At 33.5% G+C, this 25882-nt stretch overlaps 1 protein-coding gene across 1 annotated transcript; it reads left to right on the top strand.

The window, feature by feature from the left end:
- Positions 1–14983: 14983 nt before the first annotated feature.
- Positions 14984–15970, top strand: LOC133800014 (zinc finger BED domain-containing protein RICESLEEPER 2-like). The gene has a single exon (XM_062237998.1). It carries the CDS (start codon positions 14984–14986, stop codon positions 15968–15970), a length of 987 nt encoding a protein of 328 aa, XP_062093982.1.
- The last annotated feature ends 9912 nt before the right edge of the window (positions 15971–25882 follow it).

The raw sequence follows: 25882 nt of genomic DNA, 5'->3' as shown, positions 1-25882 counted from the left end.
GTTGAAATAGTATTATTTAAACAAACAAGGTTCTCATTCACCTGCACAGAAAGAGGTAAGCAAGAAAAAATAAAAGTTAAGGCAAGATTAGAATTTTCTTCCTCATCACTACTTTCAGAGTCTTGGTCACTCCAAGTGACTGCCATGACCTTCTTATTTTTCTTTAAGGTATTGGCACATTCAGCTTGAATATGTCCAAAATCTTCACACTCCCTGCATTGAATACCTTTTTTATTAGTAGATTCAAAAGGTTTTGAAAAATTATTACCTTTGGAGGATTTAGACATGTTTTTCTTGTTACCAATCTTTTTCATAAACTTCTTAATTTTTTTCCGATAACAAGATCATTTCATCATCATCTTCCTCATCTGAGCTTTCCATTTTCTCTTTGGAAGATTTCAAGGCAATCGATTTCTCCTTCACAGCAATTGGTTTCTCTTGACGGATCTTTTGATTAAGTTCAAAAGTTCGAAGAGATCCCATCAATTCCTCAACTTTCAAGGTGTCAAGGTTCTTTACCTCTTCAATGGCTGTGATCTTGGATTGAAACTTGTCAGAAAGAGATCTAACAATTTTCCTAACCAAAACAGAGTCAGATAACTTTTCTCCTAAAGCAAAATATTCATTAGCAATGTCAGACAATTCTTCATAAAACTCAGTGAGGGTTTCGTTTTCAGACATGCGAAGGTTTTCAAATCTTGTGGTCAACATTACAAGCCTAGATCGCTTAACAACAGTGGTTCCTTCAAATTGAGTTTGAAGGATTTCCCAAGCATCTTTGGCAGACTCACAAGATGAAATCAATTTTATATAACTCTCACCAACACCATTAAAAATTGCATGTAAAGCTTTATTATTATAAATTGACAATTTATCTTCTTCATTAGACAATTCAAGTTCAGATTTCACCTGTGTCTTACCGGATTTCAAATCTGTAACGCCCCAAATTTCCTAATAAGGTATAGGACCTTGACTAGGAGGCCGGGAGGGCCATAATTGCTTTATTATGCTATTTAATGATAATATGCATGTTTAGGTGTATTAAATATGCATGTGAACCCATTTGTGATTAATTGGGTGATTTTCATATTTTGGCCATTTCGGGCATTTTTGGCATATATGTGAAATGGGCGTGGTGCTTTGTTATTATCTGGTTATGCCAGGGTTACCCAGCACAAGACGGTCCTAGGAGGTAAGCTAGTGGGAAAGTCACAACGGGATTTAAGCTTGACTTGGAGTAAGTCAAGGGGTATTTAGAGCATTACCGGGTTATTGGGTAATGGGAATTAACATTTGGTGATAAATTGGGAGTTAGTAAGACCAGGGGGAAATTCTGGAAGTTTTGACTATAATGTCCCCGGGGGTGTTTTCGGGACCCCGAGCATTAGGTTTTATTGGAAGCTACTTAAGCTTGAAGTAACCTTCTAAGAAAATAAAAAGAACGTTCTGTACGTTCTCTCTCCCAAAAGTTCCCTTTTCGTTCCCGATTGCATTTTCGAAGATAACTTGAGTTCTAGGACTCGGAATCAAGCGAGGATCGAGGCATAGCAATCCTAAGGAGAATTAGAAGCTTATTAGCCGGAGGATTTAGTTGGAAACAACTCAATCGGAGGTAATTCAAGTTTGAAGTTTTAAGTTTTTAAAGTTTCTAAGCTTAGAATCGGACCTTGTGAATTGTCGAGTTTTTGGTTGGTTTGAACCTTGGGTTTTGGTGGTTTTGGACCATTGGGGAGTTTGGGAACTTTGATTTAATGATTTGGGAATGTTTAGACATGTTTTTGGGAGGTTTTAAAAGGTTAAAACGAAGGAAAAATGGCTGCCCCGAAGTTGGGCTGCGGCCCTGTTCTTGGGCGCCGCGGCCCTTGCTCGAAGAAGCAGGTGTCAGGTTTTGGCCTTGCTGGGCGCCGCGGCCCTTGATGGAGGGCGCCGCGGCCCTAGCCTCAGTGAACCCTGGGGGCCGCGGCCCAAGGTGCTAGGGCCGCAGCCCTTGCCCTGTTTTCACGCCGTTTGCTCGTTTTGACCCCGGAAACATGGTTTTAAGCCTCAGGATCATTCCTACTACCCGGATTAGTGAGGATTGGTGTCTTGGAGGCTAAGTTTTAGTTCAAGGGTTGGTTTTAGAACTTGAACTATTGGATCATCATTTGTGGTTGTGACTAGGTTAACACTAGAGGCTTGGATCAGGATTGTGCTTGTGGCTCATTTGTTGGTAACCTGTGCTTGGACCCAAGGTAAGAAAACTGCACCCCATATGTGACATGCATGGTTATGTTTGATGCATGTTGAATGTTTAAATGTAAACATTGATAGCATAATGAATGCTTGGCAATCTTGCCCATTTGCATATGATTATTGTTGAGGCATGCTGGATGATTAAATGTGATGCATGTGATGCACGAGAAACATGTGATTAGGGCATGCCATGAATGATGAGTATGAGATTGGTCAGAGCTTGAGTCTCTGAGTTTGTGCATGATCATAATTATGCAAGCAACTGTTTGGTAAGCATGCTGAATGCCCTGTTCTTGGATAATTGGCATATGATACACATTGATAGCATTGCTTACTTGTGCATGGTACTGACTAATTAGTCAAAATTGGCAAAGGTGTTAGTATCAACTGTGAAGCTGTGACTCATTAGTCAGGTTCGGCAGTGGTACTGGGCACTAGTCACGTTTCACTGACTCATTAGTCAGAATGGTCTTAGTGTGTATCACGCAAGCCATCAAAGATGAGGTCTAATTGACTGTCAGCATTGAATGACTCAAAGAGCATTAATTCCAGACCGACCCCGAGGGTCGATGAATGAAATAAGCGCTTGGAGGCTGGTGGCTTACTTAGTAGCCACTCTCCCATTTGAAACGATGACATGCTTGTCAGTCACTCAGTATGGTTTACCAGAACCTATTGAAGGCTAGCGGCTTACCTAGCAGCCACTCTTCCACTTGAATTAGTGACTTGCTTGTCAGTCACTCAGTATGGTTTACCAGAACCTATTGAAGGCTAGAGGCTTACCCAACAGCCACCCTTCCATTTGAATTAGTGACTCGCTTGTCGGTCACTCAGCATGGTTTATCGGAACCTCAAGTGTTGCGACACTCATTTGATGAATATTATAAGCGCTTGAAGGCTAGTGGCTAACCTAGCAGCCACTCTTCCATTTGGTTAGTGACTTGTTTGGCAGTCACTCATCTGATTAGGATTGACTTGATAGTCCTCCAATCAGAAGGCCAGGATTTCTTATCCTGGATACCTCAGCATCTGTTTGAATTCATTTGCATGCTAAATAGAGCTTTGAATGCTAGGCATGCCAGATATGATTTGATATCATGATATGACTGCTTATGAGCATATGAGTTTTCTTGCTGGGCTTCGGCTCACGGGTGCTTTGTGGTGCAGGTAAAGGCAAAAGGAAGCTGAACCATCCTTGAGTTGGAGAGCTTAGGTGATGACGTGTACATATGCAGCTGCTCGACCAATACTTAGGCGAGGTTTGAAAGTGGAACTAGGGCTGAACCCTGTTTTGCCGCTTAGAACGGCCTGTTGTAAACACTTTCTTGTAATAAACTCTGAAATTATATTTTTGGGATCCCAATGTATACAGTAAACGTTCTAGTGAAACATTTTATCTTAACTAAAGTTTTTAACCCCTAAACTGCTAATCACACTTAGTTACACGTTTATGGCCAAACGACTCGATTAGCGAGTTTAGCACTGTTTGCAATGTGCACTGTAGCGGTCCCTGGAGTTGGGACGTTACAAAATCTGTCTCGACAGGTGGTGTCCAACCGATCAATATTGATCTCCAAGCCCTTTCATCAAGGGATTTGATAAAAGCTTTCATCCTTACTTTCCAGTATGGATAATTTGTATCATTCAGCAATGGAGGGCGAGTTATAGATCCACCTTCTGCAAAGATAGACATTTCACAAGGCACAAAACAAACGAAAAATACAAGATCGCACTAAGAGTTTAATGACCCGCTCTGATACCAATTGAAATTCCATTTTTAGTAATTACCAAATTAATTAAACCATTTGAATTAATTAAAGTGCGGAATGGTAATTAACTGTTTACACAGATTCCAGTTCTGTCGGGACAGAATCTGAACTTGTCACGACAGAAACTGAACACAATAAAAAGACAGTGCAAAACAATAAAGAACACAACGAATTTTTACAAGGTTCAGAAACCCTTTCGGATAACCTACTCCTTGGGGCCACGCCAAGAGAATAAAACCAATTAATAAAGAATCACAAGTACAAAATATTGACTTAAACAAAACAAGACTCCCTCTTGAGATTTGCCGCAACTTTGTTGTACTTCTCTTCACTAATCTGATTTTGATTGAAACGCTCCACCACTTGAGCTCCCTTCAATGGCCAGCGAGTGCTTGCATCCTCCCGACGCAAGGCTTGTAAACATCTTCTCCCGAAGACTATAAACGTCGTGTTCAAATTATAATATGTATTCACTCATGAACATGGTATAAACTCACCACTAAAAACTAAACACACATATTTCTACAAGATCACGTGAATACTTATGATCTTGAATACAAAGAGGAACTCTCACAAATATTACAATTATGCTCACAAATAATGCATCTCAGAGTTCGTTTTTCTCACTGCCTTTAGAGCCCTATTTATAGAGTCTTTTTTCGTGCTCATAAATGCTGAGAAAGAATTATTCTAATAAAGGCAAGAATCATAGAAGTTATTCTTGATTGATGAAGAGTTGCTTTTTTTAGAAGATGCTGATCCGACAGATACGATTTTGGTGGGGACAGCTCAGACCTGTGTCGGATAAAAAACAAGCTAAAAAATGAAACAGCAATTAATGACATTAAGGATCCAGTTTCCTGTTTATTAATTCTTGAGCTACACGAAAATATATAAGCAAATAAACCAGAAACAACTTTGGGTAAGTACTGAATATTTGCAATATAAACATTTCCTTTATAAACAAATTGAGACAATATAAGCTAAATAAGGAAGCTCATAATTATCCAAAATTCACAAAATGGAAAAGTGAATTTCCGAAAATTATAATAAAAAGAAACAATCAATTAATCTTTTAAGAAAAAGATATTTCTATAAAAATGTCAATTATATGATTTACATATTTGACGATCTTCAAAAAACTTGCAAAAAAACATTTTTATATGTACTGAAATTCACTACAAATTTATTATTATAGTTTGTACACATTTAAATGAAGAGTTCATATAAAGCAATTAATAAATTAAATAATTAAAATTGGATATTTTTTTATTAGAGAAGAAAGCCTAACTGGAAAAGAAATGGAAGCAAGGTTAGTCAGTGGTGATACATCTATTAAAAGAGTTTTTTTTTTTGACACAAGATCATACAGATAAAAGATGAATAAAATGAACGAATATATATAAGGCACAGATGTAGTGTAATTCTGATACCGATGTCATTAATGCAAACTATAGTAATCTATAGTAATATCAACACTATTTTATTCATAAATTGTTTCAATAATAATATAATTTATTCGTATCATGTCATTATAGTAGTGGTACTAGAACGACACTACATTCGAAGTCCATATATATTTAGTGATACATGTGAGTTTTCAAAACCATTAATTACTTTCTAATATTTATTTGGATGATTGTTTTTGTTGTTTCAATATATTATATCTTCCAAAATTTGGTTGTTGTAGTTTATATTAATTTTATAAATTCTTTCTAGTTTTATTTATAATTAAAAGTGATTATTATGCAACAAAATTTTACCCATATAAAATAACATCTCCTAATTCAAGATAGTGGTTTCATTCCACTTGGCTATTGGTTTTGGATCCCAATATAGTGTCTTGTTATTTTTATTCTTTTTTAATTTAAAATATGAGTCCAACAATATAAATTGAGTGGAGAGGCTTAACAAGCCAATCATAACATGCATAGATTTATTTAGATCTTTTAAAGCGCACAAAAATAATTTTTTTTATGTGATATATATATATATATATATATAATGAGGATACTACTACAAATAAATATTTTTTTTAATAAATATTTATTATATATATATGTAGGGATATTGACGGTATAAATACCTAAGTCCATGCTTCTGTTGCACTTAAATGTCCAACTTATTTTTTTGACGGCATAAATACTTAACATTTATTTTTGTTACAACCGTTACTTTTTTCCGTTAATAGGCAAATACCAAACTTTATAATTAGGGATATTAACGGTATAAATACATAAGTTTATATAATTGTTGCACGTAAATATCTAATTTTTAATATGTGTAGTATAAATAATAAATATATTTTTTTAAAACTAAACTTTTTTTTTAATATTTATACTACAAAAATTAAAAGTTAAGTATTTAAGTGCAACCGTTATATAAACTTAAGTATTTATGCCGTCAATATTCATATTTAAAAAAGTTTAGTATTTTTTACTTAACGAGAAAAAGTAACGGTTACAACAAAAAATAAATGCTAGGTATTTATACCGTCAAAAAAATAAATTAAGTATTTAAGTGCAATAAAGACATGAACTTATGTATTTATGACACTAATATCCCTGTATATGTATATAACAATCTTTGAGTATTTTCTTTATATAATGAAAAAAAAAGTAGACACAAAAGGGTCATGTAAGTAATTGAGTTATGAATGGTTAGGTTCAAAGCTAATTAAATATTACTATATGATAAAAAATTAAAAAAAAATTGCATGTGGATTTGATCTAATTAATTAATTAATTAATTAATTAATTATTGGATTAATCAAGCTTTGAAATTGTATTCAAATAAAGAGAATTACGGGTCATAGTACATCAATATAGCAATGATGACACTATATGCCTATATGGATATGGTCGATGAAGGCCTATCCTTATTATTTAATTTCTCATGCTTAATTAAGTAATTAATGAATTAAAATCAAACTTAGCAAACAATTTTTGCATTAAACTCACCTTTAAGCATCAGTTGGCCAAGTTGTCAAGCTTAATTATAAGGGCCCCACAACCCATCATGTCATGCCACGTCGGATGAGACCTCCATTTGCACCACTCCTAGTCCTCATCCCCTTTTATTGATCAATAATATAATAATTATTAAAAACTATAAAATAAAATAAAGGACTTATAATAACCTAAATTTGTAAATTTTTTATTTTCAAAGTTTATATCAAAATAATCATTATATCTATAGTCTATATACAATGTAAAATAAAGATAAAGTATAGTATTAGTAAATTCAAAGATGAGATTAATTGGAACTAAATAATTTATTTTTATTAGAATATTTGTCTAAAAAATAAGTATATTTTTTTTTTTAGATAAATGACCTAATAAAAAAATTATTAGTCCGAGCCGAGCTCGTCCTTAGATTAGGTACATTTAGTTGTAAAGGGATTTAAATAAAAAACATATACATTAAATTGAAGTGCAAGACAGAGATACACCATAATTTCAAAAATACTATAATAAATGTTTGATTCTTAATTTGCAAATAGGAAACAATGAATATTCTGATACATATATATATATATATATAAAACCCCACCAAACAAAATGGCATGCATTTAAGTATATTTAAACCCTAAGACATTGTGATTAGAATGTTTAATTAAATTAATATAGTGAGAATAAATAAGATTTGAATAATCTTAAAAGAATGTATAATTAATAATTATAATAACGTAATTGTGTTGAATAGTGGAATTTGGTCCTCTACTTCAGTGGACAAATTGGACTATATATATTCTTCTTCTTTTTTTCCTTCTAATTAAATAAAATATTTATTACAAGAGTAATTTGCTAAGTCATGGGACTAGGACAGAGACAGACATTCTTTTTTGTCCCAAAAAAAAAAAAAAATATATATATATATATATATATAGATTGAGACCTTACAAAATAACTTTACCTAACCAACCGACCAAGATTGATTTCCTTTGGTATTATTTCATTAACTAATTAATTAAAAAACATTTTTAGTAGTTTAAATATTAAGATTTGTGTGCTATTTCATCGTGTTTTTGTACGTGGATATGCTGGTCCTTAATATGTGTTGGCCACAAAATTATAATAATTAAAAAAATTATTTATTTTTAATTTTAAAGAATATATATGGTAACCTAATTTTTATGATGACCAACTCTATACTATATGTCTTCATTTTCATGCTAAGATGTAAATTTTTTATATAATTTATTTGGGATGCAATTTGATGTGATTCCCAATTAATTTTGTACTATTCACGTTTAATACTCCAAAGACAACCAAACAATGAAGATCTCTTAAAACATTTGTCCTTAGAGTAAAAAGGGTGCAAGTTTAATCAATCATATGAGTTATGTGGTTGTGTATTGACTGTAAATTAAACTAGAATAATATAAATATATATTTATATATACACTCCTATATAAGTGATAGTTTGACTAAGAGAGCTAAAGAGCACTTCCAATGAATGCTCTATTCTATTTTTTTAAATATTTTTTCAAAACATACATTTTTCTATTTTACCTTCAAGTTTTACATTATATCATACATCAGTTTCTCTATATATTTCTCTACATCATTTAAATATTATATCTTTAAACATATTTTATTAATTAAAGTAAAATAAAATAATTGAAAAGAAAGAAATAATAAATATATACTAAATGAGAGAAAGCTTATAAAGAAAAATAATAATATTAAAATATTATATAAATTATATGTAAATGATATGTAGATATAGATTAATTGGAGTTTGTGCATAGTTATTATAAATATATGTATAAAAGAGCTGATGAAAGATATTTTTGTGAGTTTTAGCTAAATATTATAGAGAAAATATATTACAAAATACATCACCAAAACATATATATTTTTTTAATTTATCTCAAACTTTTACATTATACCATATACCAACTTTTCTATTTTTTCTTTACATTATTTAAATATTATATTTTAAAAAAAATATTTTATTCATTTTAAGAAATAAAATAATTAAATATAATAGTATCATACTCATATATATATATATATATACAAAAATTTATAAAAAATATATATATATTTATAGCTTGATGAATAATATTTCACTACATATAGAGATAAATAGTTAAAAAAATTATAAGTTTATATCACTTATTAAAAAATTATTTAATAATTTTTTTTATATTATAAAAAATTAAATATTTTAGCTTCTACATAGAATGTTCTGACATGACATCCAATGTTTTTTAGTACACACTACCATTGATGATATACACATAAATATACATTTGTTTGTGTCTTTTGACGGTGGCTTTAGGTACTTTTGTTATTAATTAGCACTGTATTTATATATGGTAATATATGGTCAGTACCATATATATATATAGTATCATAATGACCATTCCCTTTTCTTTAATTAGTACATGCATGAAAATGATCTGACAAAATATCATTCGAATCAAGTGGTGGGATATTCATAGAAATGTAGTATCATGAAAACAACATCATCATGGTGATATTCGTGCCATGTCATGTTGAGTTGAGGCATCTTAACCGTTTCATATTTTAAACATGTAACCCGATAAAAAAAAAAGCCACATAGTTCGAGTTGGGCTCATCTACAGATCATATAACTTTGTAAAGTATTCGTATATTTATAGTCATCGATGAGAAATCCATCTATATGATGAGGAACCCAACTTAGTTGACCAAGTGAATATTCTTTATTTGGTCACATCTCCGAAGATGGATTTGCTACTTTAACTACAAATTCAAACTACTTGTAGAAATGAAAGAATCTTAATCTTTATGAATGTAAGTATTAAATCAAAGTAACATCAATTTCAAAAACTCAAGAAATATTATCATAGATATGAAAGTATACAAAAATTGTTAACAAAATTTTTGTATAAAGTAAAGTATATATTCTGATTGTACATCAAAATCAAGAAATATAAAAGAATCCGTAAAAGAACAATTCTAAAAGCAAAACTTCGGCAGAGTACACTCTTTGAACTCCCTTCAAAGACTTGATTGAAATCCCTTCAGTTATTGTTTGATCCAAACTTTTGCTTCCTCTCTAATTTTCAAAAACCCAGCCAGAGATCTTCAACTTCTTCTTCAACCTTTTCACTTGCACCTGTAACAAGAAACTAAGACCAAGAACCGAGATCTAGGTTTTTCTATCAGAGTTAGTTGATTCTGTTCTGCTCAATATTTTATTTATAGAAATAATGACAGGACCAAGTAACATCACAAAGTCACGTATGAACTGCAAGTTGGAGAAAGCACTATTAGTTAAACTAAACAACTAACACATCAATTCAATATTAACAACTCATAATATTGAGATAAAACAGATTGTAGCACAGACAGAACAAGATGCATAATTTTTACGAAACAAAAGCAGGATCTAAAAATTGACATTAACAATCTCCCCCTTTGGAAAAAATTATGATCAGTGCAAAACATATTAAGATCAACATAAACCCCAAAGAAACACAACAACAAGAGATGGACAAAACAAAACTTCTAGAAAACAGAGTCAATAAATCGAAAAACAAGATAAGTAGCCAAAATAGAATATTAAACATCCAAAAAGTGCAAACACAACCATAACCTTCAAAAGCTTACAACAGAAACTAGAAGAACCTAAAATTGAACAAACCAAAGGCCTAAAACAGAAAAACAGTATACATCTCCCCCTTAATGATCATAATTGTAGCACCAGTTACTAAGACAAAGGCGGATCTTGAGACATGACTGGAGGAATAGGAGACGGAACTAAGGGAACAGACTCCCCCTGTGCAGATGAGCCAGGAGCAAGACACCCCCCCTTGAGATGATGCACAAAGTTGAGCCAACTATGCCAAAACCTGCCGCTCAAATTGCAAAGTTCTTTGCTTGTCCTTTTTGTAAGAATCCACAAAATCATTAAAAGCACCATGAAACTAATGCAGATAATCAAACAGCATAAACTACCAACCAGATGATGGAAAGCCAGACAACACATTCTCAAAGTCTGGGTCAATAGTAGGTAAAACATGAGGTACTTTAAGACTACGAAGAGTATTGTCAATGTATGGAACATATAAAAATATTTCTTGAGCAGTAAACTCAGGTGAAATAGACACAACCAGATGATGAAGAAGACAAGGAAATGGTAAGAATGACTGAGTGCCACGAGCTACAACTTCATTATGAATTCGATCAAATATCAGTGTAGACAAGTCAATGGAAACTCCAGTGCCAACAACAAACATGAAACGAGCCAAAGAAGCACCAATAGTGGACTTGTGAGTATTGGGCAACCAATTTGTGAGAGTAACCCAAAAAATCACTCTATAAAATGAAGTCAATGCAGTAGCAAGAATGACACCCTTACTATCAGGCCATTTAAAGTCAAGAATACCATATAATTCAGCAGCAACCAAGTTTAAGTCAAGAGAATAGTCAGAGCAAAAAATAGGAGACTGAACCACAGGTATATTTAGAGCTTTGGCAATAGCAGATAGAGAAAAACGAAACCACTTGCCCTCGACAAAACACCTTAAACTGATTAGGATTAGATGTTTCTAAGAGATGTTTGTCAATATTAGAATAAATTTCCCTAACAAGATTTTGAGATAGCATGAGCATATTTGTGACCGAATTAACCCAACCCCTAGAGACCATAGACTCTTTAAACCTAGGAAAATCATCTAAGACCACATTGGACTCCACATTTAAAGGCCGAAAAGACATACAATCTTTGTATTTTTTTAAACTTACGAGAATTGAAAAAGAACATCAAAGGAGGAAGGTCAAAAACACCACCAGAGGGAGCTGGAACACGAGAACGACCAGAAGCTGCTTTAGAAGGATCAGGAGACTTTTGCGATTTTTTTTTCTTTTTGACAACAGGAGAAACATATTTTTGAGAAGGGACAGACGGGGAAGGAGATGGAGACGCACAGTCAGGGGTTTTCGACTGAGACCGAGTAGAATGCCTGGAAGTAAGGGTTTAGAAGAGGGTTTTCTGGCTACAGACTTAATGTTTTTACGCACAGATACAACAAGCACGACATCAGATTCAATAGTAGAAGAAACTAGAGGAATATTAGGGAGAACAGAGTCGGACTGAATACCTGAAGATGGAACAATGGAAGCAGCCTCATTTGGAACGACAACCGAGGCGATCACTGGCACAGGAGGCAGAGAGACAGTCAGAGAACCTAAGGATGACTCAGCAGGAGTAGGGCTGAGCATAAAATTCGAAAAACTGAAAAAACTATGTACATCGACCTACCGAACACCGAAAAAACAAAACCAATTAAACAGAACACCGAAAAAACTGTCAACAGCGCAAACCGCCACTGTTCGGTTGGTTTGAAAAATTTTGTGTGAACCGACCAGCGGAACCGAAACCGACCGAATAGTATAAAATAATAATATAATATTATATAATTATTAATTATTAAAATTATTAATAAAAATAAAAAATCTGAAAATTAAAAAAATAAAAAACTTAGGGCATGCACTTGTTGCACACTGTATACTCGGATACTTCTCACCTCATCACTTGCAGCCGCCTCTCACAGAACATATCCATCTCCTCCTTCTTCCTCTCCTCTGTTCTATTTCAAACTTTCAATCTCCTCGTCACTTGTAGCCGCCTCTCACATACCCATCCCAGCCCAAACGAACGGACTGACCACTGCCACGATCCACGGCGACTCGGCGGCAGCAGCACGGCCCAGCCGCACGACCAGTCGACCACGACCCACGCCCCACACGACTGCACTGCTTCACTTCAAGTTCACGGACACGGCAGCGGCTACCAGGTATTATAATTAATTCTATGTATCAGTTTCAGTATGTGCTTTATAAATGATGGTTTTCTATTCAAATTTAGAAAGAAAAAAAACTAGGCCCAAATGTTAGTAGTATATAGATTGAAATTTAAGGATGGTCTTCTATTCAAGTTTAGAAAAAAAAAAAAAAAAAAACTAGGCCTAAATGTTAGTAGTATACAGATTGAAAGAGAAGCAAAAAATTTCAATTATGTTCATAAATACACAATTAGAAACATCATATAGCAGCTCATTCCCTCATAAAGGACCTAGTTGGATAAATGTTTGGAATATATGACACAGGTTATTAAAAACGACTAATAACAAAAAAAAAAAAAATCATTGCAAGAATCTAATCCATAAATCATATATATCAAAATATTTGATATGGTTTTTGATAAAATAAAAAGCATATAGTTTGGTACAAAAATGTTGTATATTTTAGAAGAAACTAGTACTAGTTGCAAGAACATCGCAAAATGTGTGATAATCCTTTTAAATAATGCACTTTGCTCATCTTATTTTTTTTAGTTGCTCTACTTTTGACATGGTTACATGGACTTGGGAGCAAGAGTATTCTTTATTAAAATCAAACATGCCATGTTCAGAAGTAATGGTCTTTGTACATTTGACAATTTGTAATTTCATTTCCATTGAAATTGCATCCAAATTTTACTAACACCCAACCTAACCCAAGTAATACAACTTGGAGCTAAACACAACATACTAACGCCATATCAGATCAAATGCATATTTTCATTTGCTCTTCTATTTAGCTCTCTGTTCAATATTTTTACTACTTGTAGTAATTTTTTTTTGGTTTGGTTTGGAGCTAATAGAGACACCTTTTATTTACAGGTACAAATTCATTTTACTGTTAAGTAGTCAAGCAAAACGATTATTTGTTATTTGAACCATAATCAATTTAGTAGTTGAATACTCTACCACCCCACTAATTTATCATTTTTTTTTTATAATTTTAGAAAGTTGTTTCGGGTCAATTTTTTACACTGAATTTTCTATGGGGGTCATGCATTTTGCAAATTGATGATTCAAACCATATATAAATAAATAGAGTACACTATGTTTGACTTATAAGACTGAATGTTGATGTATTTTTTATAAGTAATGGCATGTGTACCCAAAATATTAATACCACAATAATAATAATAATAATAATAAGTTATAGTACAATTATTACAATATTAGTGAATCTCATCTAAAACATCTCACTAAAGTCTCATTTCACAAATTCTTTAGTTCTCTTCCTGTATGATTTCATAAGTTTCCTAAATTCATATTATGCCTTATATTTGTTGCTGAAATTGTGTTTACAAATATGTAAATAGATCATTAATATGGATAACGAGGAAAATTTAGAGGGGATGATAGGGGAGTGGTTGGAGTATGCTGAAACTAATTTGTCAAGTTCTGATGGAGAAGAACAAGCGAAGGAATGGAAAAAAGAGAACGTACGAAAGAAGATGAATGATCGACAAAATCAAGATAAGGAAAAAGACAAAGAGACCGAGAAAGAGGATAATGAAAAAGAAAAGGGGAAAGAGGTTGAACGACCAGAAAAGAAGTAAAGGGTTGGAAAGAAAACATCGAGCGTGTGGGATCATTACACTATGTTGCCTGGCTGTGATCCTAAGAAGCCAAGGGCTGCTTGCAATTATTGTGGCACCGATTATGCGGCTGATACAAAGTTGAATAGGACTAGCACACTATGGGCACATGTGGAGAGAAAATGTAAGAAGTGTCCTCTCAGTGACTGGGTTGAGCAAAGTAAGAAGCAACAATCAACTATGGATAGATTTACTAAAAAGACAACAACCTGCAATGAAAAAGAAGTCGCTTCAAGTGGGCTGCCACTAAGGTTTAATCAAAATGCTGTTAGGAAAGTGATCGCCGAATATATCATTATGGATGAGTTATCCTTTAGGCACGTGGACAGAAAAGGATTTCAAAAGCTCATTAAACATTTCTTTCCCACATTTCAGTTCCCATCAAGATTTACTGTTGCGAGAGATATTTACAATGCATTTCTAGATCAGAAGAAGAGCTGAAGTCGATTTTGGTGAAGCACAAAGTGTTGTTGACCACCGATTGTTGGACATCAATCCAGAATATTAGTTATTTTTGTTTGACTACACATTGGGTTGATGATAATTGGAAAATGCAGAAGAGAATTATCAACTTTATCCAAGTTCCTAGCCAAGGGGACTTGGTGGGGAAAGAGTTGATAAATTGTCTTAATGAGTGGGGTATCTCCTTAGTTTTTGCAGTGACGGTTGACAATGCCTCCTCAAATGACGTTGCTCTTAGAAAATTGAAGGGGCACTTATTGGACAAAGACAATACCATTCCATTGAATGGCGAAATGTTTCATATGAGGTGTTCAGCTCATATTTTGAACTTGATAGTAACTGATGGGTTGAAAGAGTTGAATGATGCAATTTCAAGCATTCGAAATGCAGTGAGATATGTGCGATCATCTCCAGCTAGACTGAAAAGATTTAAAGAAAGTTGCAAGGATGCAAACATTGAATCAAAAGCCTTGTTATGCTTGGATGTAGTTACTAGGTGGAACTCCACCTACTTGATGTTAGAATCTGCTATAAAATGCAAGAAGGCTTTTGAGAATTTGGAAGTAGATGCGAACTACACAAAGTACTTTGATGAAGAAAGAATGGATGGCCCACCAACCAACCAAGACTGGGAAAAAGCAGTTGTATTTGTTGACTTTTTGAGGAGATTCTATGATCTTACTAATCGATTTAGTGGGTCATTATATGTCACATCCAATCTATTCCTTCTAGATATTTTGAAGGTTCAAGCTGATTTAACTACTATGGCTTCTAATCCTGATACTTTGTTAGGGGCTATGGCAGTTAGTATGAAACGAAAGTATGACAAGTACTGGGGAAGGATTGAGAAGCTGAATATGTTGACATTTATTGCCAATATCCTTGATCCAAGGTATAAATTAGAGGTTGTGAATCGTGGTTTCAAATTTGTGTACACTTCAAGTGAGGTTGAAAAAATGATAAAGTTGGTGACAAATACTTTGGCACAGCTGTATGCTTTTTATAAACAACAACAACCATCTCAGTCATCTCAAGTTCAACCATCTCAGCCTGTTATCAATTCCACTACAGAATAACTTCTTTAAGGGAAACTACAACTTAGTGATGACATTGAAGAAGATGATCTTTAATACTACTTGAGTGATCGTCGTGAGAAACTTGATCCTACCTTTGATATTCTACAATGGTGGAAACAAAATGGATTCAAGTATCCAATAGTTGCGCGCATGGCAAAAGATGTATTGGCTGTTCAGATGTCTACAGTAGCATCTGAATCAGCTTTTTCTACTGGGGGAAGAATCCTAGATTCATTTAGGAGTTCCTTATCCCTGAGGATGGTGGAGGCTTTGATTTGTTCTAAAAATTTGCATACTTGTGAGTCTGAAGAGCTTGTTGTGCTTCAACAATACATGGATGAGATTGATGGTTTAGAGGCATGTGAATGAGTTTTTCCAGGTATTTATTTACTTAATAGCTTATTCTAATTGAAATATTATATATATATATTATAGCTTATTTGTATTAATTGAATATTTTTCAGGTGATGGCTCGTGTATTACCTATGTACCTGAGAATCTTGGCAGTGGGTCTGGGAGCGGGAGTGGGACCGATAAGAACAATTGAAATCTTAAGGTAACTAGTTGAATTCTAAGATTGTAGTTTAGTAGCTTTATTTCTCTTAAAAGTATCATGTAGCATGTGTCATACATTATAATTTTTTTCTTTCTTTTGTCTTAGGAGCAGGTGGTTATGGTTGCTTGATGCAGGCCATAAAATGAATGAATGCTGGATTTTGGATTGGACTTTGTTTTCTATCTATTCTTTTGAAATTTGAATTTGATTTGTGTTGTTGTAGTCGATTAGACTTAGATTTAATTTGTGTTGTAATGGACTATGGACTTTGGACTTTAAGTTTAAACTTTAATCATGTGTTGAGATTTGTGGTTGTAGTCTTTTGGTTTTAAATTTTAATTGTGTTGTGTCTTGGATTGGACTAATAGATATTGGAGTATTAGACAATCTAATTTAGACTTTTGATGATGTGCTGTGATTTGAGGTTATGTTATGCTCTTCAAGATTTTTAATTATGTTTCAAACTTTAAAATTTGTGAATGTAATTATGTTTTATATATTTATGTTTTACAAAACGCACAAAAATGGATTCCAACAATCCAAAAAATTTAGTTTTTTAACTAAAACTTAAAAAAAAAAAAAAAAATTAAAAATAATAAATTCGGTTTGGTCGGTTTAACCGACCAAACCGCGGTCCAAACGGTCGGTTTTTTCTTTTAATTGGTTTGGTCGGTCGGTTTTTAGATTGCACCAATCCGGACCGAAAACCGAATTCTGGATTTTATGTTATGAAAAAACCACCCAAACCGACCGATGCTCACCCCTAAGCAGGAGAAGCAAGGGAAATTTGAGAAGAGCCCACATTGTCACAAGCCATTGAGCTGAAAAGGCTAGGGTTGAACTCAAGACAAAGATGAATAAGAAGCTCTGAGAACAGTATGTATATATATAAACACAAAAACCCTAAAAAAAAATTTTAAACAAAAAAAAAAATCATTGTGCACCAATAGACTAAGAAAAGGCTTGGCCCAAAACAAGATAAAGATAGTGAATAGACACAAACAAAGCATGATATATCAATGAGATTCTGAGATATGACACAAAGACAAAAAAAAATATGTCAGACCAAATGAGAAAAAAATGTAACACCAAAGAGCTCAAAAAAACAAATAAGAGAGAGTGAGTAAAAAAAATGAAGGTGACTAGAATAAAAACACTCATAACAAATATTTTCAACAGGATGCTGAACCAGTATTTTCCATGAGTGTGTGAAAAAGTGACCTCATGTGAGTCAACTGACTCACTCTTTTAAAAAAGTCACTCAATTTTTTTTATATTTATTATTTTTTTATTTTTAATATTTTTTTCAAAAAGAAAACTACAGCTATGACTTTCACTCTTGACCAGGGACGTAGCCGTCTTCTCTAATGTAGAAAATATTTATGAAGAATGAGCAAACTACTCCAAAGTAAAATCAATAAGAGAAAGCTCTTCCCATTACACCTGACAAGGTAGCCTTTTTAGCTGAGAAAAATAAAAGTTCAGACGAACACATAATCCTGGAAAATAATGAAATAAGAGTATTCTAGACAAAAAAAAAAAGACTGAAACTTAACCCAAAAAAGAAATCAAATAGAGCAAACTCTAATGCATTTATGTAAATGAACAAAGGTCTGAGAGTTCAAATCTTTGGTAAACAAATCTGCATACTGAGCCTTAGAAGACACATGAGATAACACAATTGATTTTGATTCTACCAACTCTCGAATAAAATGGTACCGAATGTCAATATGTTTAGTCCTAGAATGCTACACAAGATTTTTTGAAATATTAATAGCACTGGTATTATCACAATACACGAGTAAAGATTTTTTAGGGAAACCATAATCAGTAAGCATCTTATTCATCCAAAGTAATTGAGTGCAACAACTTCCTGGTGCAATATATTCGGCTTTGGCAGTGGAAAGAGAAATAGAATTTTGTTTCTTCTTGTGCTAGGATACAAGGTCATGTCCCAGATAAAAACACCCTCCAAATGTACTCTTCCTATCATCTAAATTTCTAGCTCAATCCGAGTTACTATATCCTACTAATGACATATTCGAATCATTTGTATACCACAAACCAAACTCAGTTGTACCAACCACATATTTCATAATCCTCTTAACAACTATAAGATGAGACTCAGTAGGTGAGGACTGATATCTAGCACACAATCCGACACTAAAACAAATATCTGGTCTACTAGCAGTTAGATAAAGAAGACTCCATATCATACTACAAAAGAGTGTTGGATCTATAGGTTTGCCTAACATGTCTTTAGTAAGTTTAGAGGTTGTGTCTATAGGAGTTCTAGCATGCATAGAATGATCAAGACCAAATTTTTTAAGCATGTTAAGAGTATATTTAGATTGAGAAATAAAAATTCCAGTTGATAACTGTTTGATCTGCAACCCTAGGAAAAACGAAAGATCACCTATCATGCTCATTTCAAATTCAGACTGCATTGAATCAACAAAATTATTTATAACATCAGGGCAAGTGGATCCAAAAATGATATCAGTTACATAAATTTGAGCTACAAATATACCTGGATTCAGATGTTTGATAAAGAGAGTTTGATATGCATTTCCCCTGAAAAATCCATTGTTGAGAAGAAAAGAGGTTAACCTGTCATACCAAGATCTTGGTGCCTATTTTAGTCCATATAATGCATTTTTTAATTTGTAGACATGATCTGGAAAATAAGGATCTTTAAAGCCCATTGCTTGCTCCACAAACACTTCTTCATGAAGAATGCCATTCAAAAAGGCACTTTTAACGTCCATTTGATGAAGCTTCATTTTCAGTTGACACGCAATAGCAAGAAGCATAATAGATTCAAGTCGAGAGCTACTAGAGCAAACGTTTCTTCAAAATCAATACCCTCCACCTGATTATCTCCTTGAGCTACTAGACGAGCCTTATTTCTAGTGACATTACCAAACTCATCTAACTTGTTTTTAAAAATCCACTTGGTCCCAAATATATTTGATTGTGTAGGCCTAGGAACCAACTCCCATACATCATTTCTCTTCAATTGTTCCGGTTCTTCCTGCATTGCATCAATCAAATGTTCATCTAACAAGGCCTCCTTAGCATTTTTCAGCTCTATCAAGGACAGATAACAAGAGTGACTTTTTTCATTTGCTGCCTTTTTCCTAGTCACCATGCGGTCAGCTGGATTACCAATAATCACTGTTGGAGGATGAGCTTTTGGAATCCATAAAGGTGGACCATTTTTGTATAATCTAGAATGAGTTGGTACGACTGGATTAGTACTACTAGTAGTCTCTTCTAGTTCAAGACCTGGGAGAAGATTCATCCATAAAATCATTAGATTGATCTGACAGAGATGTCTTAACAGACTAAGAAGGGGACTAATTTTCTTCGATGACGGGCTCAGTGAGAACAACTGTGGAACAGATAGAACAGGAGGATCATCTTCTTCACTAGTCTCATCTTTATCCTCCAATTCATCAAATCTCACATTTACAAATTCCAAGACTGTATGAGTGTGCTTGTTGAAAACTCGATAGGCTCTACTGTTTACTGCATAACCTAGAAACATTCCTTCATCACTTCTAGGCTCAAATTTGGTCAGATGTTCTCTATCATTCATAATATAGCACTTACATCCAAAAATATGAAAGTGACCTAGATTTGGTGTCTTACCCTTCCAAATTTCATAAGTTGTCTGAGTTGTTCCTAATCTGAGATGAACTCGATTGCTAATATAACAAACTGTATTCACAGCTTCTGCCCAAAAACGAGTGGCAATCTTCTTTCCACTTAGCATGACCCGAGCCATTTCCTGAAAAGTTCTATTTTTTATTTCAACTACACCATTTTGTTGAGGTGTTTTAGGAGCAGAGAACTCATGAGCTATACCGAGATGATCACAAAATTCAGCAAAAAGACTATTCTCAAATTCTTTTCCATGATCACTCCGCACCCTGTAGACTTTCATAATCTTTTAGAGTTTTTCATTTTGGAGTTTAAGAACAAGGGAGGAAAATACTCCAAAAGTATCAAACTTTTCCCTGATAAAATTGACCCAAGAGTATCTAGAATAGTCATCTACATAGACCATTACATATCTTTTCCCACTTATGCTCTTAGTCTGCATGGGTCTCATCAAGTCCACATGCAAAAGTTCCAAAACTCGTGAAGTCTGCAGAAACTTAACTGTAGGATGAGTTGCTCTAGTTTGTTTCCCTAACTGACATGGTCCACAAACCTTTTCTCGACTAACTTTACATTATGGAACCCCCTAACTGCCTTTAGCTTGGACAGTTTCTGGAGATCTCTGTAGTTTAAATGACCCATTCTATGATGCCATAACTCTTATTTTTCAAGTATAATTCTATGACACATAACTTCACTATCCAGCTTATATCAGTTGTCAGCTGTTAGAAAAATTTACCAAAGATCCTGAATCACATAGCTGACTTATACTAATCAAGTTTGCTTTCAAACCCTCAACATACAGAATATCCTTTAGAGATGGAAGATTCTTCAGAACAAGTTCACCTCTTCCTTGTATAGCTTCTTTGTTCCCATCACCAAAAAGTTACAACACCTTCAATCATTTCTTGGTAGTTGATCAACAAGTGGTTGTTTCCAGTCATATGACGTGAACAACCACTATCAAAATACCACTGGTTGTCCTTAAATGCAGATAGAGAGATATGAGCCACACATGCTTTTGGATCCTCTGAACTATCTTTAGGACAAATGTCAAAAGGAACAAAGTCATTCTTCTCGAAAGACTTCAATCTCTCCTTTCAACAACTAACTTTTGAAGATAAGATTGCAACTTGAAGCACTTTGGGCGCATATGACCACGTTTATTGCAGAAATGACAGACTGGGACAAACCTTCCACTAGCCAAATTTTTTAAACTAGTTGGTCTACTCCAGGATTCATCTTCTTGAGACTGAAAATTTACAGATTGAACTACATTTGAATGAAAACCTTTGGAAGTAGAGGGACCATCAATAAGAGTCTCCTTTCCATTTTCGTTTAATAGCCTTACCTTGTTTCAAGACCCTTCCATTCCAAATTCATCTCTTGGTTTTTTAACTTTCAGAACTTCAAATCTTAAGGCCTACAACTGAACATTCTTATCATCGATTTCCCTTAATAGCCTTTTTACTTTTCCCTCAAGGTTTTTGTTAACAAGAATTAATTCCTGATTTCTTCCTTCGACTTGCTTTACCGTCTTGATCATACTCACCCATTGCTCATACATCTGTTTATATGCAGTTTTTTGATCCAGGCTTTCTGTATTAGATTCATCAGTCTCTTCATTCTCACTTTCATCTTTTCAATTAGATGAAGTTATAAAAGCAACTACACATTTATCTTGATCTGAGTATTCACTACAAGTTTCATCTTTATCCTCATCACTGTCACTCCAAGTTACAGTCATAACCTTCTTCTTCTTTAGAGTATTGGCACACTCAGCTTGAATGTGACCAAAACCTTCACACTCTCGACACTGTATTCCTCTACTTTTCTTTTCTTGAGGAATCATAGATCTTTGATTAAAGGGAACATTCTTCTTAAAGGCATTCTCTTTTCCACCAAGGTTACCTCTTCTCATGTTCTTTTCTAGGAACTTTGCATAGTTTTTTGTAAGAAAAGCCACCTTATCTTCAGTCATACATTCTGATACATCACACTTCTCCACATCTTCTTTGTGAACAAATGCAAGGCTGTTGTTTCCCTTATCATTTTCCTTTTCTTTTTTCTCTTTGACCCACCTTTTTAAGGTCATCTCATACTTTTGTAAAGAACCTATCAGCTCATCAAGATCCAGTTCCTCTACATCATGAACCTCTTCAATAGAGGTAACTTTGGCTTTAAAAGTTCTTGGCAAGACATCAAGAACCTTCCTGACTAACTTTGTATTGGAGTAAGTCTTTCCAAGAGCATATGACTCGTTTGAGATATCACATAATTTGGCATGAAAATCTGCTACTGTCTCTCCATCCTCCATATTCAAGTTCTCGAACTGAGTAGATAAAGCCCTCAATCTCGCTTTCTTGACAACTTGAGTCCCTTCATTCTTTGTGTTCAATTTATCCCAAGCGTCTTTAGCAATTTCACAGTTGGCTATGAATTTCATCTGGTTTGTAGAGAGGGCATTGAAGATAGCATGAAGAGCTTTGGAATTGAAATTTGCCTTCTCAATCTCAGTTTCAGACCATTCACTCATAGGCTTGACTATTTCAACTCGATTTTCAATAACACTTGGGGCCTTCCACCCATTCACCACTGCCATCCATACTCTTTCATCTAAAGCTCTCAGAAACGCCCTCATCTTGGTCTTCCAATATGGATAGTTTGAGCCCTCTAACATAGGAGGTCTAGAAGTAGATCCCCCTTCTTTGAACATATCCATTTGAATATGTACACAACAAAAACAGACACCCAGATACAACAAGAAAAATGATTGATAGATCACGAATTAACCAGAGACACGGAACCACAAAAAAGAATCACTAAAGCAAATCCATCCTATTTTTTATAAAAGAAAAAAATAAATTACATCTATATCCTAAATTGTACAGATAACAGTTATAGAATACGATTCTTTTTTTCTTAAAAAGTATTCTATCTAATTTTTCTAAAAATAGTTACGTACGATTTTTCTTAGTTTTTATTTTTATTGTTATTGTTTTATATATAGAATCTCTTTCTCTAACTATATTTAGATTTTTATATTTGAATATTCAATTTAAAATTTAGATTTTTTGTTAATTACGTTTAGATTTTTATGATTTATCATAGGGTTTTTCTATCAGAGTTAGTTGATTCTATTCTGCTCAATATTTTATTTATAGAAAGAATGACAGGACCATGAGACATCACACAATCACGTGTGAACTGCCAGTTGGAGAAAGCACTGATAGTTAAACTAAACAACTAACCTGTCAATTCAATATTAATAATTCATAATATTGAGATAAAATAGATCGTAGCACAGACATAACAAGATGCATAATTTTTTCCAAACAAAAGCAGGATCTAAAAACTAACATTAACAATGTCCAAAATATAAGTGTGATTTTTGGATAGAAGGCTCAATCACTACAAAAATCGTGACTTTTACCGGCGCAATTTCGCTGGCAAAAGCCCCATGGTCTTTCCCGACGCGCTTTTGCATCAGCAAAAATTGAAGATGTACACCAGTCGATAATGTGACTTTTGCCGACGCAAAACGCACTGCGCTAGTAATTGTATCTTTTGGCGACGAAAAAATGCGCCGGGAAAAATAAGGTTGCGCCGACGAAAAATTTTGTCGCGGGATTGTGGAAAACACTTTTAGTGGTGCAAAATTGCGCGGCGGCAAAAGATGTGTCTCTTAGTGGCGCATTTTTGCGCCGGCAAATGTGGATATCTGTAGTGGCACATTTTTGCGCCGGTAAAGATTGAGACTTTTGCCAACGTAATTTTGCGTTGGTAAAAGTATTTTTTAAATAAATTTTTTGATAAAATTACTAATTTTATTTTCAATATATTAATATTAATTAATAAATTTCAATTTTAATATATTAATAATTATTTAATTTTTTAGTAATATTATTTAATTAGAAATAAAATTAAAATTTATAAATAAATAAAAAAATTATAACTATTAATGTTTATTGTCTCCATCAAACATGAAAATATAAAAGTAGTTTAGTAAATTAAATCTCTAATTAATTAAACTTTAAATAAATAAATAAAAAAGTTCTACAAATGTGTACTGCCCTCCTCATCATCCCCGCCCCCGTAAGCATCATCGTCCTCGTCCGGATCCTGTTCTGGTAAGTCGACAGTAAAACCAGGAGCCAATACACCAACCTGCTTTAATAAAGCACTGAGCAATACATCTTGACGCCGTTGACGACTCTCAAGTTTAGGCGTATACTTCTATAGGTTCTGATTTTCCAGCATAATGTCTCGAGTTTGCTGCAAAATGGTGTCCACTTCAGGTGGCAATTTCCCGGACATTTGAGAAGTTGACAAAGATGCTGCCCTCTTTGCGCCAATTGCCTTCAACCTAGGCAACCACCCAAACCCTTTCTTATAACGCGAGCGGGGTCCAAGTACATTCGTGACAATATCCATATCAGGCGGGAACTGACCGTCGACATTATCGCCGACACAAGAAGCACCAGATGATACATGGGTCGTACTCTGCGATGCTCGACGCTCGGTCATCTCAGTATGCACAATAAAAAGCACGTATCTTGAATTCCAATATAATATTATTTGAAAACCTAACTTATAAATTTTTAATATAACTGCATATAAAATATAACTTTATTATCTATCTGCCAACATCCTATCATTAATGACTGCAGACCAATGATTGAAAAAGAATGTAATTAATTTTGCTCCTATATCAGGGAGCAAGTGGGCTAAAGTTAATTTGGTCATGAAAATCCATATCTAAATTACAATCATGAATATATTGTTGATATATACAGTAAGAGCAGTTAATTCCATTAATGAGGAATTTACGTCTCTAAACATATACATCAAATATATTTGCATGTTTGTGATTTAGATATGGATTTTCATGAACAAACTAACATAGCCCACAAGCTCCCTGATACAGGGACAACATTAGTTACATTCTTTTTTTATCTTAGTCCACAATCATTAATCATAAAAATATTGGCACATAGATTATAAGGATTTAATTGTTAAAAATTTAATTAATAATTACTAATTGACACCAACCAATATAAATTTTTAATATAACTACATATAAAATATAACTTTATTATCTATCTGACAACATCCTATCATTAATGACTGCAGACCAGTGATTGAAAAAGAATGTAATTAATTTTGTTCCTGTATTAGGGAGCAAGTGGGCTAAAGTTAATTTGGTCATGAAAATCCATATCTAAATCACAATCATGAAGATATTTTTGATATATACAGTAAGAGCAGTTAATTCCATTAATGGAAGATTTACGTCTCTAAACATATAAATCAACTATATTTGCATGTTTGTGATATAGATATGGATTTTCATGAATAAACTAACTTAGCCCACAAGCTCCCTGATACGGGGACAACATTAGTTACATTTTTTTTTTTTTTATCTTAGTCCACAATCATTAATCATAAAAATATTGGCACATAGATTATAAAGATTGAATTGTTAAAAATTTAATAAATAATTACTAATTTACACCAACCAATTAATAATTAATATTTATTAATTATTTACTAAACTTTTTTAAAGTTAAATGATCATAAATTAGTTAAGGTTAGGCAACTTACATGTTTTGTCGTTGCTTCATCGCTAATCCACTTATCCTTATTCTTGTGGAGGTGCTTGAATGTGTCGATCATGCTCGGAAGCTAGC

The sequence above is a fragment of the Humulus lupulus genome, chromosome 9 (assembly GCF_963169125.1).
Source record: "Humulus lupulus chromosome 9, drHumLupu1.1, whole genome shotgun sequence".
Classification (NCBI taxonomy): domain Eukaryota; kingdom Viridiplantae; phylum Streptophyta; class Magnoliopsida; order Rosales; family Cannabaceae; genus Humulus; species Humulus lupulus.
Note: the sequence above shows the minus strand (reverse complement) of the source record. Positions and strands in the feature narration are given on the sequence as shown.